The sequence below is a fragment of the Crocodylus siamensis genome, chromosome 6 (genome assembly GCF_052110815.1).
Source record: "Crocodylus siamensis isolate JL-2025a chromosome 6, ASM5211081v1, whole genome shotgun sequence".
NCBI classification, from domain to species: domain Eukaryota; kingdom Metazoa; phylum Chordata; order Crocodylia; family Crocodylidae; genus Crocodylus; species Crocodylus siamensis.
The window spans coordinates 21,798,285-21,812,005 of NC_143400.1; the positions used below are offsets into that span (position 1 = coordinate 21,798,285).

The 13,721-nt window shown below is 56.8% G+C and overlaps 2 protein-coding genes across 2 annotated transcripts; one reads left to right on the top strand and one right to left on the bottom strand.

Annotated features, from left to right (window-relative positions):
* Window positions 1–3,379: 3,379 nt before the first annotated feature.
* Window positions 3,380–5,313, bottom strand: LOC149861589 (uncharacterized). Its single transcript, XM_090052574.1, has 4 exons — window positions 5,206–5,313; window positions 4,904–4,989; window positions 4,610–4,759; window positions 3,380–4,470 (listed from the first exon to the last, which is right to left on the bottom strand). The coding sequence occupies exons 1-4, from the start codon at window positions 5,270–5,272 to the stop codon at window positions 3,982–3,984; spliced, it is 792 nt and encodes a 263-aa protein (XP_089908700.1). The 5' UTR covers window positions 5,273–5,313; the 3' UTR covers window positions 3,380–3,981.
* Window positions 5,314–6,168: 855 nt separating this feature from the next.
* Window positions 6,169–8,074, top strand: LOC149861590 (uncharacterized). Its single transcript, XM_090052573.1, has 4 exons — window positions 6,169–6,254; window positions 6,466–6,551; window positions 6,695–6,844; window positions 6,984–8,074. The coding sequence occupies exons 1-4, from the start codon at window positions 6,188–6,190 to the stop codon at window positions 7,470–7,472; spliced, it is 792 nt and encodes a 263-aa protein (XP_089908699.1). The 5' UTR covers window positions 6,169–6,187; the 3' UTR covers window positions 7,473–8,074.
* Window positions 8,075–13,721: the final 5,647 nt, after the last annotated feature.

Below are 13,721 nucleotides of genomic sequence, written 5' to 3' on the forward strand. Positions count from 1 at the left end.
CAGAACCCCGAAAAAATTCAGAAAATTAATATTTATCTGTCCTGGCTGCCTGTCATGCAGCCCTCAATGGCTTGCCAAAACTCAGTAAGTGGCCCTCCGCCTGAAATAATTGCCTGCCACTGACCGAGACATTGCTCCCCCTTCCCCAACTGCTTTAGCGCAGGGCTCCTCTGCCTTGCACACATCCAAGGCCCTCTCTCCATCCTTGAGAGTCTTCCCCGAAAGGTTCCCATGGGAGTCTGCTCTTCTCAGCAGGAGGCACCTCCAGTGCAACCGGAGGAGCTCTTGTGTTCAGGTGCTGTTCAAGTCAAAGGCATGCCTGGGAAAAGCAGTGCAGAAGATAGCAAGGGGGTTTTCTAGATTCTTGGCATTCTGGTCTGAGAGAGAGCAATGCAGTGAACTTACAGCAGAGAGAGCTCTGTTTCTTCCCCAATCACAATCTGACTCAGGACAGCAAGATTCCTTTCCCTAGTAGCCATATTGACCCCAAAACCCTCCAAACCAGAGTCATTGATTTTTGTCTCCACCTTGTATACTTGGAGCTGGATACTTCTTCACCACCAACTTTTTCTGCCCCTCCTGTTCCTCTTCTCTTCCATGAGCTGGGTTTAGCATCACCAACTCACAGTGATGTTTCCTGTTTAAGGGATGAATGCACTCAAAGCAATAAGGCATCAACCCTTTAGCTACACAGTTTCAAAAACCACCCAATGGGAGAAATAACTTGCCTGAGGATGCAGAGTGCCTAGAGCTCCTCAAACAGTGGACCCTGCTCCTGAGAAAGGGAAGATGCTAGCATGGTACCTGAGCCAGAAAGCAAAGTCTAAGCCAGTAAACTGAAAGAATAAAGTGATGAATCCCAAATTCAAAAACCTCCTGCTGCAGCGTGTGTGTTTGTGCCAATGAAAGAAAGCATTGGCTCGCCTATCCTCTGCTTCATACCTGTGGGGAGCTGTGGGGATTTTGGACTCCCCTTGTATTCTATACCACAGTGAATTTTTTTCACTGCACAGGCCAAGGGGAGCACTGCGGAGGCAGGGGGCAGGAAGGAAGCATCGGAAGGTGGGAACTACCTGCTGCTGCCACTGCTGTCCCTGGCTGGGCCCAGCTCCCCACGCAGACAGTTCCCACAGCTGGAGCCCTCTGGTGAGCAAGGGAAGTCCAGGAGGACCAGGCAGGAAACAGGCATGTGACAGGTGGCACCTCCCTGTTCTCACCACTGTCCCCCGAGGAGCCCCACACCCTGTGTATCTGCTCTGTGCAGCCCCAAGGTAGAGCAGAGCAGGAGTGACCCGGGTCTCTCTCAACATCTGGGTCAGCCTGGGACAGCAGCGTCACTGTGTTGGTCCCCCATCCTGTGCCTGACACTGGGGGCTTCACCTGAGGAGAGTGGCTAAATGGGCTGATTGGTTTAACCATAAAAGATCCCAGCTCTTGCTAAGGATTCACCCTTTTCACAGGGAATATCCATGCTCTTTGCTGAGAGACTGTCTGCCGCCACAGGAGGGAGCACAAAGGTCCATTGAATCTGACATAATGGAGAAGGGGACTGGTGGCTGCTTTCTTTTTGGGACCACGTGGCCGAATGGATGAGGTGCCCGACTTGGAATCAGAAGACTGAGACTTCGAACACTTCCATGATCATATTTGCCTTGCAGCAGAGTGAGTGCCTCTTAAGCCGAACTCTGTGTCCAGGAGGTGCCTGAAAGAGGGTGAAACCAGGGCCCCTGGAAGTGGTCCTTATCATGCTAAGGCAGGTTGGTGATACTAGGCAGAGGGTGCCTGCAAGGCCCGTGCCACCTTCTCAGTAAACGCCATGCCCTGAAGTAGCCAACAGAAGGGTCTATCCCTGGAGACTGGCCACACGTCCTACCACACACACGCTGCCAGCTCTTGGCACTGCGATTGATCCCAGCCTCAGGGTGGGCACCTGGACTTGGACAGAAGATGATGAACTCATGGGGCAGAATTGGGATGTTTTGCCCAAGTGTCTGTCCTTCTTACGCACGTGACGTAGTCCCCGCCATTGCTGCTAATGGTGTCAGCCCAAGGTGTACTGGGCATGAAGCCCTTTCTGTGGTGATTTAGCCCCTGTGCCCTCAGGGACCCTTGTCCCCATGCCTTCAGTGTCTACAATCTAGACAATCTTCAAACTGCAATCTTTCCTAATCTGCCACGGGCCCAGGGCTATATTATTCCATGGAAGATCCAAGCAAGAATAACAACACTTTATTGAAATGTTCACTAATTTGCTAGATCATATATTAAGTTTGAAAAAACAAGAAAGTAGGCAAAAAGAGCCACTGCCATCAAAAGGCATCAATTTATCTATCGCACAATCATTATAATTAAATGCTCATCTCTTATTCAGATTCATCAAACAAAATCTCACCTTCCTAAGTGGCTTGAAAGCACTTGTGATGGTGCCCTAGAAATCCAAAGCTGAAGTCCAGAAATAAACCAAAAACTAAGGTCAGGAGACAGGAGATGCCAAGTGCAGGAGGCTTGTCACAGCCGAACTGAGGGCTGGGCTGCAGACCCAGGGCCCGGCTTGTGCTAAATGTATAGGTGGTGTTTCCAGCAGCCAACCCTGGTGCTGGCTGCTCCTAAATTGGGGCAGAGGTCACTAGATGGACTTTCTGCAGGTGTATCCACTGCGGCACTTGGCACAGGGAGATCTGATCTGCCTGCTCAGAGTCCCTGACATCTGGCTAGCAGAGGCTGCAGCTTGATGGATAATAGAACGGCCCAAGGGGGCATTACTCAGTGAAGCCAGGCACAAGGAAGGCTCCCAGCCCCTTCCAGCTCAAAACCCCCAAACCCCACTCCACTGCTGGACCCAGGCATCCAGGCTCCCACAATCAGACCCTGCTCCAGGCTCCCACTGATCGGAGCCAGGTGCCCTGGGCTATCCCCCTGCTCCTGGCTGGATCTCAAGACTCAGCACGGTAGACTGTTTCCGAGTGGTCCCATCCCAGAGTTGGCTGCTCTGAGCTTCAGGTGAGCCCTGAATGTGGAGCCCATGGTGTGTTATATGTGGCTCCTGCAGCTTGGTAGAGTTGGCTGCATGTCAGCACTTGGTGTGCCCTTGGGAGACCAGTTTTATGCTCCAGTGCTTTTGGGTTCGTGGCACAAGCCCCCACCCAGGGACGGGAAAGGTCACCGACCCCATTTCCTGCCCCTGCCCAAGCCATTGCCCCTGCCTGGGGCTGCATCAAAGCTGGCCTCCTGGAGAGGACAGATCCCATGTCACCTTCGCCCCGCTCCAGCTGCCGACATTATTTGCAGTGCTTCTAGTTTGTTCCCCAGTCCCAGCACCTCAGTAGGTGTGAGGGGGCCGGAGTGCCCAGTGTGGAAGAAATCAAACTTTGCGTTGTGGTTGAATCAGAAGCGACAGAGCCAGCTTTTCTTTATTTAGGGCTACACTGTGATCACAGGGAGGATTTCATACAGCAAGGGGAATCGCTCAGCTGTCTGTTTCAAAGGAATCCTCGAACTCTATAAGTTTACAGGCATATTTATACTTAAGACAGGGAAAGGGAGAAAAAATACAACCTTGGAGAAACAAAACAATAGTAAATCACACACAGGCACACAGACAGTTTATTTAAAGACAAAATCCGTGCACAGGGTAATGCATCAAGACAAAACTAGGCCTGCAGGATTCCTTATCTCAGAACATGTCACTGAAATAAACAGTATCAGCACTTCTGGTCTCTGTCTGTTTTCCTACTCAAGCAGCCAGAAGCCCAACCAAATCCACTGCCACACCTGCCACAGCTACCAAGGCGTCCGCTCCCAACTCACGGGGCCTTGCGGCTCAAGGTGCAGGCAGTTGCGGGCAGAGCTCCTGCTGGGGTCTGAGCCTCACAGGATCTCCAGTGGGGGCAGGCAGAGGTGCAGCATGGGAGGAGCAGTTCTGGGCCCTGCCCCAAGGCCCAGGGGCTACTGCAGGGCACAGGAGGAGTTGGGCACTGGGGTCTATTGCCTGGCGACATGTAGGATTCGGCGCATGCTCCAAACCGGGAGCACAGGCCGGTCACGGGGAAGGGGAGCCGCAGCACGCCTGCTGAAGTCCTGCTGCCGGGCTGCGACCATACAGACATGCCAGTGCCCAGGTGCATCCAGGCAGCGGTAGCAGAACCAGGCCTGGCATTGAGGGCACCGCACCATAGGGCAACCCCGCCCATTGTGTGTCACCAAGGCCCGGCACTGGGGACAGGCCCGCAGCGAGGGGCAGCCGTGGACAGTCGACTCGGGGGCCTGGATTGCAGGAGCATCATGCAGCACGGTGAGCAGGGCACACAGGGAGCCATGGCTGGTGTCACCCAGGGTGGATGGCTCCTCCCAGGCCCCGTGGCAGCCCCAGCAGAAGTAGTGCAGCTGCCCGGCCTTCCTGGAGCAGGGCGGGCAGGCAGTGCGCAGGGGCCCGGGCGCCGGGCGCTGCACCAGGAGCTGGCAGCGCGGGCACTGGGGAACAAGGGGCAGGCGTCGGTGCTCTGCCCCGCTGCTCCCAGAGGCAGAGAAGCTCCTCCGGGCACAGCTCAGCTCCCCCAGGCGTCCCCCTGCTCCTCCCACTGCCCTGGGGACCCTCCCAGCCCGGACTCACCTGGCGGTAGCTGCTCCTGGCCCCCTCCTGCGCCAGGATTGTGGCCTCCAGCCAGGCCTGATCCTCGCCAGAGAAGAGCCCAAGGTCCCGGAGCTCCTGCCAGAGCCACCGGGCATCCGGGCAGCGCGGGCAGCTCCAGGAGGTGGTGCCCTGAGAGAGGCACCGGGAGAGGAGGGGACAGTGCGTGGGCAGGGGTCTGCCCACACCACCACCCGTCCACCCGTGGCTGCCCACTGCCCCAGCACCCCCCAACCCCAGCTCCCCGGTGCCCCCGCCGCCCCGGCCCGGCCGTACCTGCTGCAGCAGCGCCCGCACCCACGGCTGCAGCTCGGCCGCGCTCACCCAGTGCCCGCAGGACGCGCGGCCGCCCGCGCCCGCCCCTGCAGCGAGGAGCCGGTGAGGCCGGCGGGGCCCGGCCCGGCCCCGACCCCGGCCCCGACCCCGACCCGACCCGACCCGACCCGACCCGACCCGGCCCCGCCCGCCCCCGCCTGTGCCGCCGCCCCGCCGGGATTCCCCTTTCGCTTCCCCGCGCCCCCCCGCCGGGCCCGCCCCCGCACTGCCCCCCGCGGCCCGGCGCGCTCGGCGGGTCTCACCCGCGTCCCCCCGCGGGGCGAGTCCCCGGGGCCGCTCGCCCGCCGCCCGCTGCTGCCCCGACGCCATGGGCCCGCTTCGCTTTCGCTTCCCCTTCCCCGCCCCGGCCGCCGGCCCCGCCCGGGACCTCCCCCGCCCCGCCCCCGCTGCCCTGGAGCCGGAGCCCGAGCCGGAGCGGGACGCGGGCCCGCGGCGCCTGGGCCATGGGGAGGACACACGCACACTCCAGAGGAGTACGGGGGCGCACAACGATACACAGACACACAACCTTGGTGCCTCCCGGAATGAGGCATCCAGGACCCCCCACCCGCGTTCAGGAAACCCCCCCACTCGCCCAAACACCCACGTGCACATACGCAACCCAGGCCTCGTAACGCGCCCACACCCACAGCCCCACGGGAAACTTTCGCGGGGAAGGGCAGGCTGCGAGCAGCCGCGGCTGGGGCACCTCCCGCCCCAAGGGGGCTCGTGCAGCTGCTCCCCCCCTGCCTGCAGCGCTCTCCTCGCCTCCGGGCCGCGCTGCAGCCCCTGGCGCTCGGGGCCCAGCCCCCGGGCCAGGCACTGGGCAGCGAGGATGCCCGCCCGGAGATCCCACGTCAGCCCTGCTGCCGGCCTGCTCCCGCAGCGCCTGGCGGGCCCCTCCCAGCCTCGGGGGAGTTTCTAAAGTCCCAGAAGCAGGAAAGAACACCCGCCTTCCCCTCCGCGCCCCCAGGCAGGGGTAGGGGTGGGTGGACACGGAGTCTGTGGGCGCTTGGCTGGGGTGATGGACGGGTGGGTGGACATGGAGTGGGTCCCCCACCCCTACCTCCTCCCTGGGGGCACGGAGGGGAAGGTGGGCCCCAGCCACGTCTCCCCATGGCCCGGGGCCCGCGTCCCGGCCCGGCTCCGGCTCCAGGGCAGCGGGGGGCGGGGCGGGGGAGGTCCCGGGCGGGGCCGGCGGCCGGGGCGGGGAAGCGAAAGCGAAAGCGAAAGCGAAGCGGGCCCATGGCGTCGGGGCAGCAGCGGGCGGCGGGCGAGCGGCCCCGGGGACTCGCCCCGCGGGGGGACGCGGGTGAGACCCGCCGAGCGCGCCGGGCCGCGGGGGGCAGTGCGGGGGCGGGCCCGGCGGGGGGGCGCGGGGAAGCGAAAGGGGAATCCCGGCGGGGCGGCGGCACAGGCGGGGGCGGGCGGGGCCGGGTCGGGTCGGGTCGGGTCGGGTCGGGGTCGGGGCCGGGGTCGGGGCCGGGCCGGGCCCCGCCGGCCTCACCGGCTCCTCGCTGCAGGGGCGGGCGCGGGCGGCCGCGCGTCCTGCGGGCACTGGGTGAGCGCGGCCGAGCTGCAGCCGTGGGTGCGGGCGCTGCTGCAGCAGGTACGGCCGGGCCGGGGCGGCGGGGCACCGGGGAGCTGGGGTTGGGGGGTGCTGGGGCAGTGGGCAGCCACGGGTGGACGGGTGGTGGTGTGGGCAGACCCCTGCCCACGCACTGTCCCCTCCTCTCCCGGTGCCTCTCTCAGGGCACCACCTCCTGGAGCTGCCCGCGCTGCCCGGATGCCCGGTGGCTCTGGCAGGAGCTCCGGGACCTTGGGCTCTTCTCTGGCGAGGATCAGGCCTGGCTGGAGGCCACAATCCTGGCGCAGGAGGGGGCCAGGAGCAGCTACCGCCAGGTGAGTCCGGGCTGGGAGGGTCCCCAGGGCAGTGGGAGGAGCAGGGGGACGCCTGGGGGAGCTGAGCTGTGCCCGGAGGAGCTTCTCTGCCTCTGGGAGCAGCGGGGCAGAGCACCGACGCCTGCCCCTTGTTCCCCAGTGCCCGCGCTGCCAGCTCCTGGTGCAGCGCCCGGCGCCCGGGCCCCTGCGCACTGCCTGCCCGCCCTGCTCCAGGAAGGCCGGGCAGCTGCACTACTTCTGCTGGGGCTGCCACGGGGCCTGGGAGGAGCCATCCACCCTGGGTGACACCAGCCATGGCTCCCTGTGTGCCCTGCTCACCGTGCTGCATGATGCTCCTGCAATCCAGGCCCCCGAGTCGACTGTCCACGGCTGCCCCTCGCTGCGGGCCTGTCCCCAGTGCCGGGCCTTGGTGACACACAATGGGCGGGGTTGCCCTATGGTGCGGTGCCCTCAATGCCAGGCCTGGTTCTGCTACCGCTGCCTGGATGCACCTGGGCACTGGCATGTCTGTATGGTCGCAGCCCGGCAGCAGGACTTCAGCAGGCGTGCTGCGGCTCCCCTTCCCCGTGACCGGCCTGTGCTCCCGGTTTGGAGCATGCGCCGAATCCTACATGTCGCCAGGCAATAGACCCCAGTGCCCAACTCCTCCTGTGCCCTGCAGTAGCCCCTGGGCCTTGGGGCAGGGCCCAGAACTGCTCCTCCCATGCTGCACCTCTGCCTGCCCCCACTGGAGATCCTGTGAGGCTCAGACCCCAGCAGGAGCTCTGCCCGCAACTGCCTGCACCTTGAGCCGCAAGGCCCCGTGAGTTGGGAGCGGACGCCTTGGTAGCTGTGGCAGGTGTGGCAGTGGATTTGGTTGGGCTTCTGGCTGCTTGAGTAGGAAAACAGACAGAGACCAGAAGTGCTGATACTGTTTATTTCAGTGACATGTTCTGAGATAAGGAATCCTGCAGGCCTAGTTTTGTCTTGATGCATTACCCTGTGCACGGATTTTGTCTTTAAATAAACTGTCTGTGTGCCTGTGTGTGATTTACTATTGTTTTGTTTCTCCAAGGTTGTATTTTTTCTCCCTTTCCCTGTCTTAAGTATAAATATGCCTGTAAACTTATAGAGTTCGAGGATTCCTTTGAAACAGACAGCTGAGCGATTCCCCTTGCTGTATGAAATCCTCCCTGTGATCACAGTGTAGCCCTAAATAAAGAAAAGCTGGCTCTGTCGCTTCTGATTCAACCACAACGCAAAGTTTGATTTCTTCCACACTGGGCACTCCGGCCCCCTCACACCTACTGAGGTGCTGGGACTGGGGAACAAACTAGAAGCACTGCAAATAATGTCGGCAGCTGGAGCGGGGCGAAGGTGACATGGGATCTGTCCTCTCCAGGAGGCCAGCTTTGATGCAGCCCCAGGCAGGGGCAATGGCTTGGGCAGGGGCAGGAAATGGGGTCGGTGACCTTTCCCGTCCCTGGGTGGGGGCTTGTGCCACGAACCCAAAAGCACTGGAGCATAAAACTGGTCTCCCAAGGGCACACCAAGTGCTGACATGCAGCCAACTCTACCAAGCTGCAGGAGCCACATATAACACACCATGGGCTCCACATTCAGGGCTCACCTGAAGCTCAGAGCAGCCAACTCTGGGATGGGACCACTCGGAAACAGTCTACCGTGCTGAGTCTTGAGATCCAGCCAGGAGCAGGGGGATAGCCCAGGGCACCTGGCTCCGATCAGTGGGAGCCTGGAGCAGGGTCTGATTGTGGGAGCCTGGATGCCTGGGTCCAGCAGTGGAGTGGGGTTTGGGGGTTTTGAGCTGGAAGGGGCTGGGAGCCTTCCTTGTGCCTGGCTTCACTGAGTAATGCCCCCTTGGGCCGTTCTATTATCCATCAAGCTGCAGCCTCTGCTAGCCAGATGTCAGGGACTCTGAGCAGGCAGATCAGATCTCCCTGTGCCAAGTGCCGCAGTGGATACACCTGCAGAAAGTCCATCTAGTGACCTCTGCCCCAATTTAGGAGCAGCCAGCACCAGGGTTGGCTGCTGGAAACACCACCTATACATTTAGCACAAGCCGGGCCCTGGGTCTGCAGCCCAGCCCTCAGTTCGGCTGTGACAAGCCTCCTGCACTTGGCATCTCCTGTCTCCTGACCTTAGTTTTTGGTTTATTTCTGGACTTCAGCTTTGGATTTCTAGGGCACCATCACAAGTGCTTTCAAGCCACTTAGGAAGGTGAGATTTTGTTTGATGAATCTGAATAAGAGATGAGCATTTAATTATAATGATTGTGCGATAGATAAATTGATGCCTTTTGATGGCAGTGGCTCTTTTTGCCTACTTTCTTGTTTTTTCAAACTTAATATATGATCTAGCAAATTAGTGAACATTTCAATAAAGTGTTGTTATTCTTGCTTGGATCTTCCATGGAATAATATAGCCCTGGGCCCGTGGCAGATTAGGAAAGATTGCAGTTTGAAGATTGTCTAGATTGTAGACACTGAAGGCATGGGGACAAGGGTCCCTGAGGGCACAGGGGCTAAATCACCACAGAAAGGGCTTCATGCCCAGTACACCTTGGGCTGACACCATTAGCAGCAATGGCGGGGACTACGTCACGTGCGTAAGAAGGACAGACACTTGGGCAAAACATCCCAATTCTGCCCCATGAGTTCATCATCTTCTGTCCAAGTCCAGGTGCCCACCCTGAGGCTGGGATCAATCGCAGTGCCAAGAGCTGGCAGCGTGTGTGTGGTAGGACGTGTGGCCAGTCTCCAGGGATAGACCCTTCTGTTGGCTACTTCAGGGCATGGCGTTTACTGAGAAGGTGGCACGGGCCTTGCAGGCACCCTCTGCCTAGTATCACCAACCTGCCTTAGCATGATAAGGACCACTTCCAGGGGCCCTGGTTTCACCCTCTTTCAGGCACCTCCTGGACACAGAGTTCGGCTTAAGAGGCACTCACTCTGCTGCAAGGCAAATATGATCATGGAAGTGTTCGAAGTCTCAGTCTTCTGATTCCAAGTCGGGCACCTCATCCATTCGGCCACGTGGTCCCAAAAAGAAAGCAGCCACCAGTCCCCTTCTCCATTATGTCAGATTCAATGGACCTTTGTGCTCCCTCCTGTGGCGGCAGACAGTCTCTCAGCAAAGAGCATGGATATTCCCTGTGAAAAGGGTGAATCCTTAGCAAGAGCTGGGATCTTTTATGGTTAAACCAATCAGCCCATTTAGCCACTCTCCTCAGGTGAAGCCCCCAGTGTCAGGCACAGGATGGGGGACCAACACAGTGACGCTGCTGTCCCAGGCTGACCCAGATGTTGAGAGAGACCCGGGTCACTCCTGCTCTGCTCTACCTTGGGGCTGCACAGAGCAGATACACAGGGTGTGGGGCTCCTCGGGGGACAGTGGTGAGAACAGGGAGGTGCCACCTGTCACATGCCTGTTTCCTGCCTGGTCCTCCTGGACTTCCCTTGCTCACCAGAGGGCTCCAGCTGTGGGAACTGTCTGCGTGGGGAGCTGGGCCCAGCCAGGGACAGCAGTGGCAGCAGCAGGTAGTTCCCACCTTCCGATGCTTCCTTCCTGCCCCCTGCCTCCGCAGTGCTCCCCTTGGCCTGTGCAGTGAAAAAAATTCACTGTGGTATAGAATACAAGGGGAGTCCAAAATCCCCACAGCTCCCCACAGGTATGAAGCAGAGGATAGGCGAGCCAATGCTTTCTTTCATTGGCACAAACACACACGCTGCAGCAGGAGGTTTTTGAATTTGGGATTCATCACTTTATTCTTTCAGTTTACTGGCTTAGACTTTGCTTTCTGGCTCAGGTACCATGCTAGCATCTTCCCTTTCTCAGGAGCAGGGTCCACTGTTTGAGGAGCTCTAGGCACTCTGCATCCTCAGGCAAGTTATTTCTCCCATTGGGTGGTTTTTGAAACTGTGTAGCTAAAGGGTTGATGCCTTATTGCTTTGAGTGCATTCATCCCTTAAACAGGAAACATCACTGTGAGTTGGTGATGCTAAACCCAGCTCATGGAAGAGAAGAGGAACAGGAGGGGCAGAAAAAGTTGGTGGTGAAGAAGTATCCAGCTCCAAGTATACAAGGTGGAGACAAAAATCAATGACTCTGGTTTGGAGGGTTTTGGGGTCAATATGGCTACTAGGGAAAGGAATCTTGCTGTCCTGAGTCAGATTGTGATTGGGGAAGAAACAGAGCTCTCTCTGCTGTAAGTTCACTGCATTGCTCTCTCTCAGACCAGAATGCCAAGAATCTAGAAAACCCCCTTGCTATCTTCTGCACTGCTTTTCCCAGGCATGCCTTTGACTTGAACAGCACCTGAACACAAGAGCTCCTCCGGTTGCACTGGAGGTGCCTCCTGCTGAGAAGAGCAGACTCCCATGGGAACCTTTCGGGGAAGACTCTCAAGGATGGAGAGAGGGCCTTGGATGTGTGCAAGGCAGAGGAGCCCTGCGCTAAAGCAGTTGGGGAAGGGGGAGCAATGTCTCGGTCAGTGGCAGGCAATTATTTCAGGCGGAGGGCCACTTACTGAGTTTTGGCAAGCCATTGAGGGCTGCATGACAGGCAGCCAGGACAGATAAATATTAATTTTCTGAATTTTTTCGGGGTTCTGCGGGCCAGATAGAATGGCCTGGCGGCCCGCATCCAGTCCATGGGCTGCATTTTGCCCACCTCTGTTCTAGGTCAATATTTCTGAACTGCGGGGAGCTATGAGATCCAGCTGAGGAGGCCTTGCTGCCCCTGTTGTCAGGAGGCATTGCCATGCAGCGCTCCCGTTTCCATCCTGCTGAATGCAATATGCCAGGGACCCAAGGCATATATGCTTGCCTAGGCAATTAGCTAGGCTGGGCTGCTTGTGATGGTGCCTAACAATCCCCAAGAGGCTAAGGTGTTAGAAAGCCATTGGTGGCTCCTCCACCATTGGACTATTGTTCCCAACAACCATCTTAATTCAAATGCAATGTAACATGTTGGAGCCTTGCTGGGACATTGTTCCTAGTTCACTTCCCTCCTCCCTTCCCTTCAGTGACTGCTTTTGTTTACACATGGAGTTAAACACAAGCCATTGTTTTACCTAGTGCCTAGTGTGGAAGAAATCAAACTCCGCGTTGAGGTTGAATCACAAGTGACAGAGCCAGCTTTTCTTTGTTTAGGGCTACACTGTGATCACAGGGAGAAGTCCACACAGCAAGGCAAATCACCCACTTGCCTGTTTCAAAGGATTTCTCAGACTCTCTAAGGTTACAAGCGTATTTATACTAAAGACAGAGAAAGAGATAAAAAATACACTTTGGAGAAACTAAACAATAGTAAATTACACAGAAACTTAGACAGTTTACTTAAACAATTATCTATGCATAGGGCTATCCCAAGGAATGCGGATTCCTTATCTCAGAACATTTGAATTAAGCAGTATCAGCACTTCTGGTCTTTGTCTGTTTTTCTCTAGTCAAGTAAGCCAATTACTTCTACACCTAGCTTAAGCTTTACCTGCTTCTCTCCCATAACTATGTGAAACCTTTTCCTCCCCTCCTCCTTTGGAGAAAGACCCTACTGCAGGGATGAGCTACAGCCATGGTGTAAGATTGGGGCACCTTGGTTTCTGTAGTGTTGATATAAAAATCGTGGTTCGTTTCTTTGGAGGCTCACGAATAATAATTCCTCAGGCACACATTGTTAGTAACACAAAGGATATATTTGCAAATAGGGTCAGAGTGAAGACAAAAGACCACTCTGCCCGCGAGGAAAACTCTCAGCTCGGCTTTTATCCCTTCCCTCCTGGGCACGTGTGCAGAAGCAGGAACTCTTACAACTCATTTCCGGTTCATACAAACATACATGAAATGACGTCACGTCATCCGTCGCATGTGCATTATAATTAACTACTTAAGTATGCGGGGCGGATAGGCATATATGCATTAGCTAATTACGCATGCTTAGAAAGCTCTCCAGGTTACCAAAAGTTCAAACCCCTCTCTCCTCCAAGGACACAGCCAATTAAATCACAGTTTCTGTAATCTACAAGAGTAGAGGCAGAGGAGTTTGAAGGTATGTGTGATTTAGTGTTACAAAGAGATAGTAAATTAGCGAGATGTCCTTGGTGGTGTTTCTTCTTATCAGGTATGAGATACAAACTGTGCAGTTCTAACAACACTCTATTCGTTATACATTTTTAATAATATTTCTAACAGTGTTATCAGTATCACATTCACCTAACATGCAAATGGGCCAAAACTGGGCAAAACAAATGTTATTCCAGTCCTTTCCCCTCTCCTCCAAGGTACTTCTAGGCAGCACTTTTCTCATCTGACCCAGTCTTTGAGGCATCAGTTCTTTCGTCATCACCTTCTTTGAGAAAACAGAACTCCTTAGGTCTCTGCCTGGTCCCTCCCCGCCAGCACACCATGGAAATCTGATGGGGGTGGGCAGGCCCTCACAGGATCAGAAAGAAAGCTCAAGGAGAAGCACCTGGTCCCAGCGATTTGGGCACGCAACCTTCTGTGGTGGACCGAATGCACTAACATTGCACTATGGGACCACGGAGAGCTGTTATCTTATTCTCCACTCTTCTCCACCCTTCTCTGAAAGCATGCCTTGTGCTTCCTGCCGGAGGGATTTTTGTTCCCTCCTACCTTGCACAAGCCCTTGTTTGTCCTTAAATGGAATTTGGGGATCTAAAGGTTTCTTTTCAATGCCTCTGTTTTCATGCAAGACTAGCCCTATTCAATGGAGTGAATGAGGAACCAACCTTTACTACAATTCTCCAATTATGAATATTGCTAACAAATGCAGAAACACACACACACGCACATATGCTTGTGTCTTTCTTATGTATATACACTTTATGACACGAGCGCCATGTGCCCCCAGAGGCGGGGCA

Coding starts and splice junctions, on each gene's coding strand:
- LOC149861590 (XM_090052573.1), top strand. CDS start 6,188: ATGGCGTCGGGGCAGCAGCGGGCGGCGGGCGAGCGGCCCCGGGGACTC. Junction 6,255..6,465: donor CGCCCCGCGGGGGGACGCGG/GTGAGACCCGCC, acceptor TCCTCGCTGCAG/GGGCGGGCGCGGGCGGCCGC. Junction 6,845..6,983: donor CCAGGAGCAGCTACCGCCAG/GTGAGTCCGGGC, acceptor CTTGTTCCCCAG/TGCCCGCGCTGCCAGCTCCT.
- LOC149861589 (XM_090052574.1), bottom strand. CDS start 5,272: ATGGCGTCGGGGCAGCAGCGGGCGGCGGGCGAGCGGCCCCGGGGACTC. Junction 4,990..5,205: donor CGCCCCGCGGGGGGACGCGG/GTGAGACCCGCC, acceptor TCCTCGCTGCAG/GGGCGGGCGCGGGCGGCCGC. Junction 4,471..4,609: donor CCAGGAGCAGCTACCGCCAG/GTGAGTCCGGGC, acceptor CTTGTTCCCCAG/TGCCCGCGCTGCCAGCTCCT.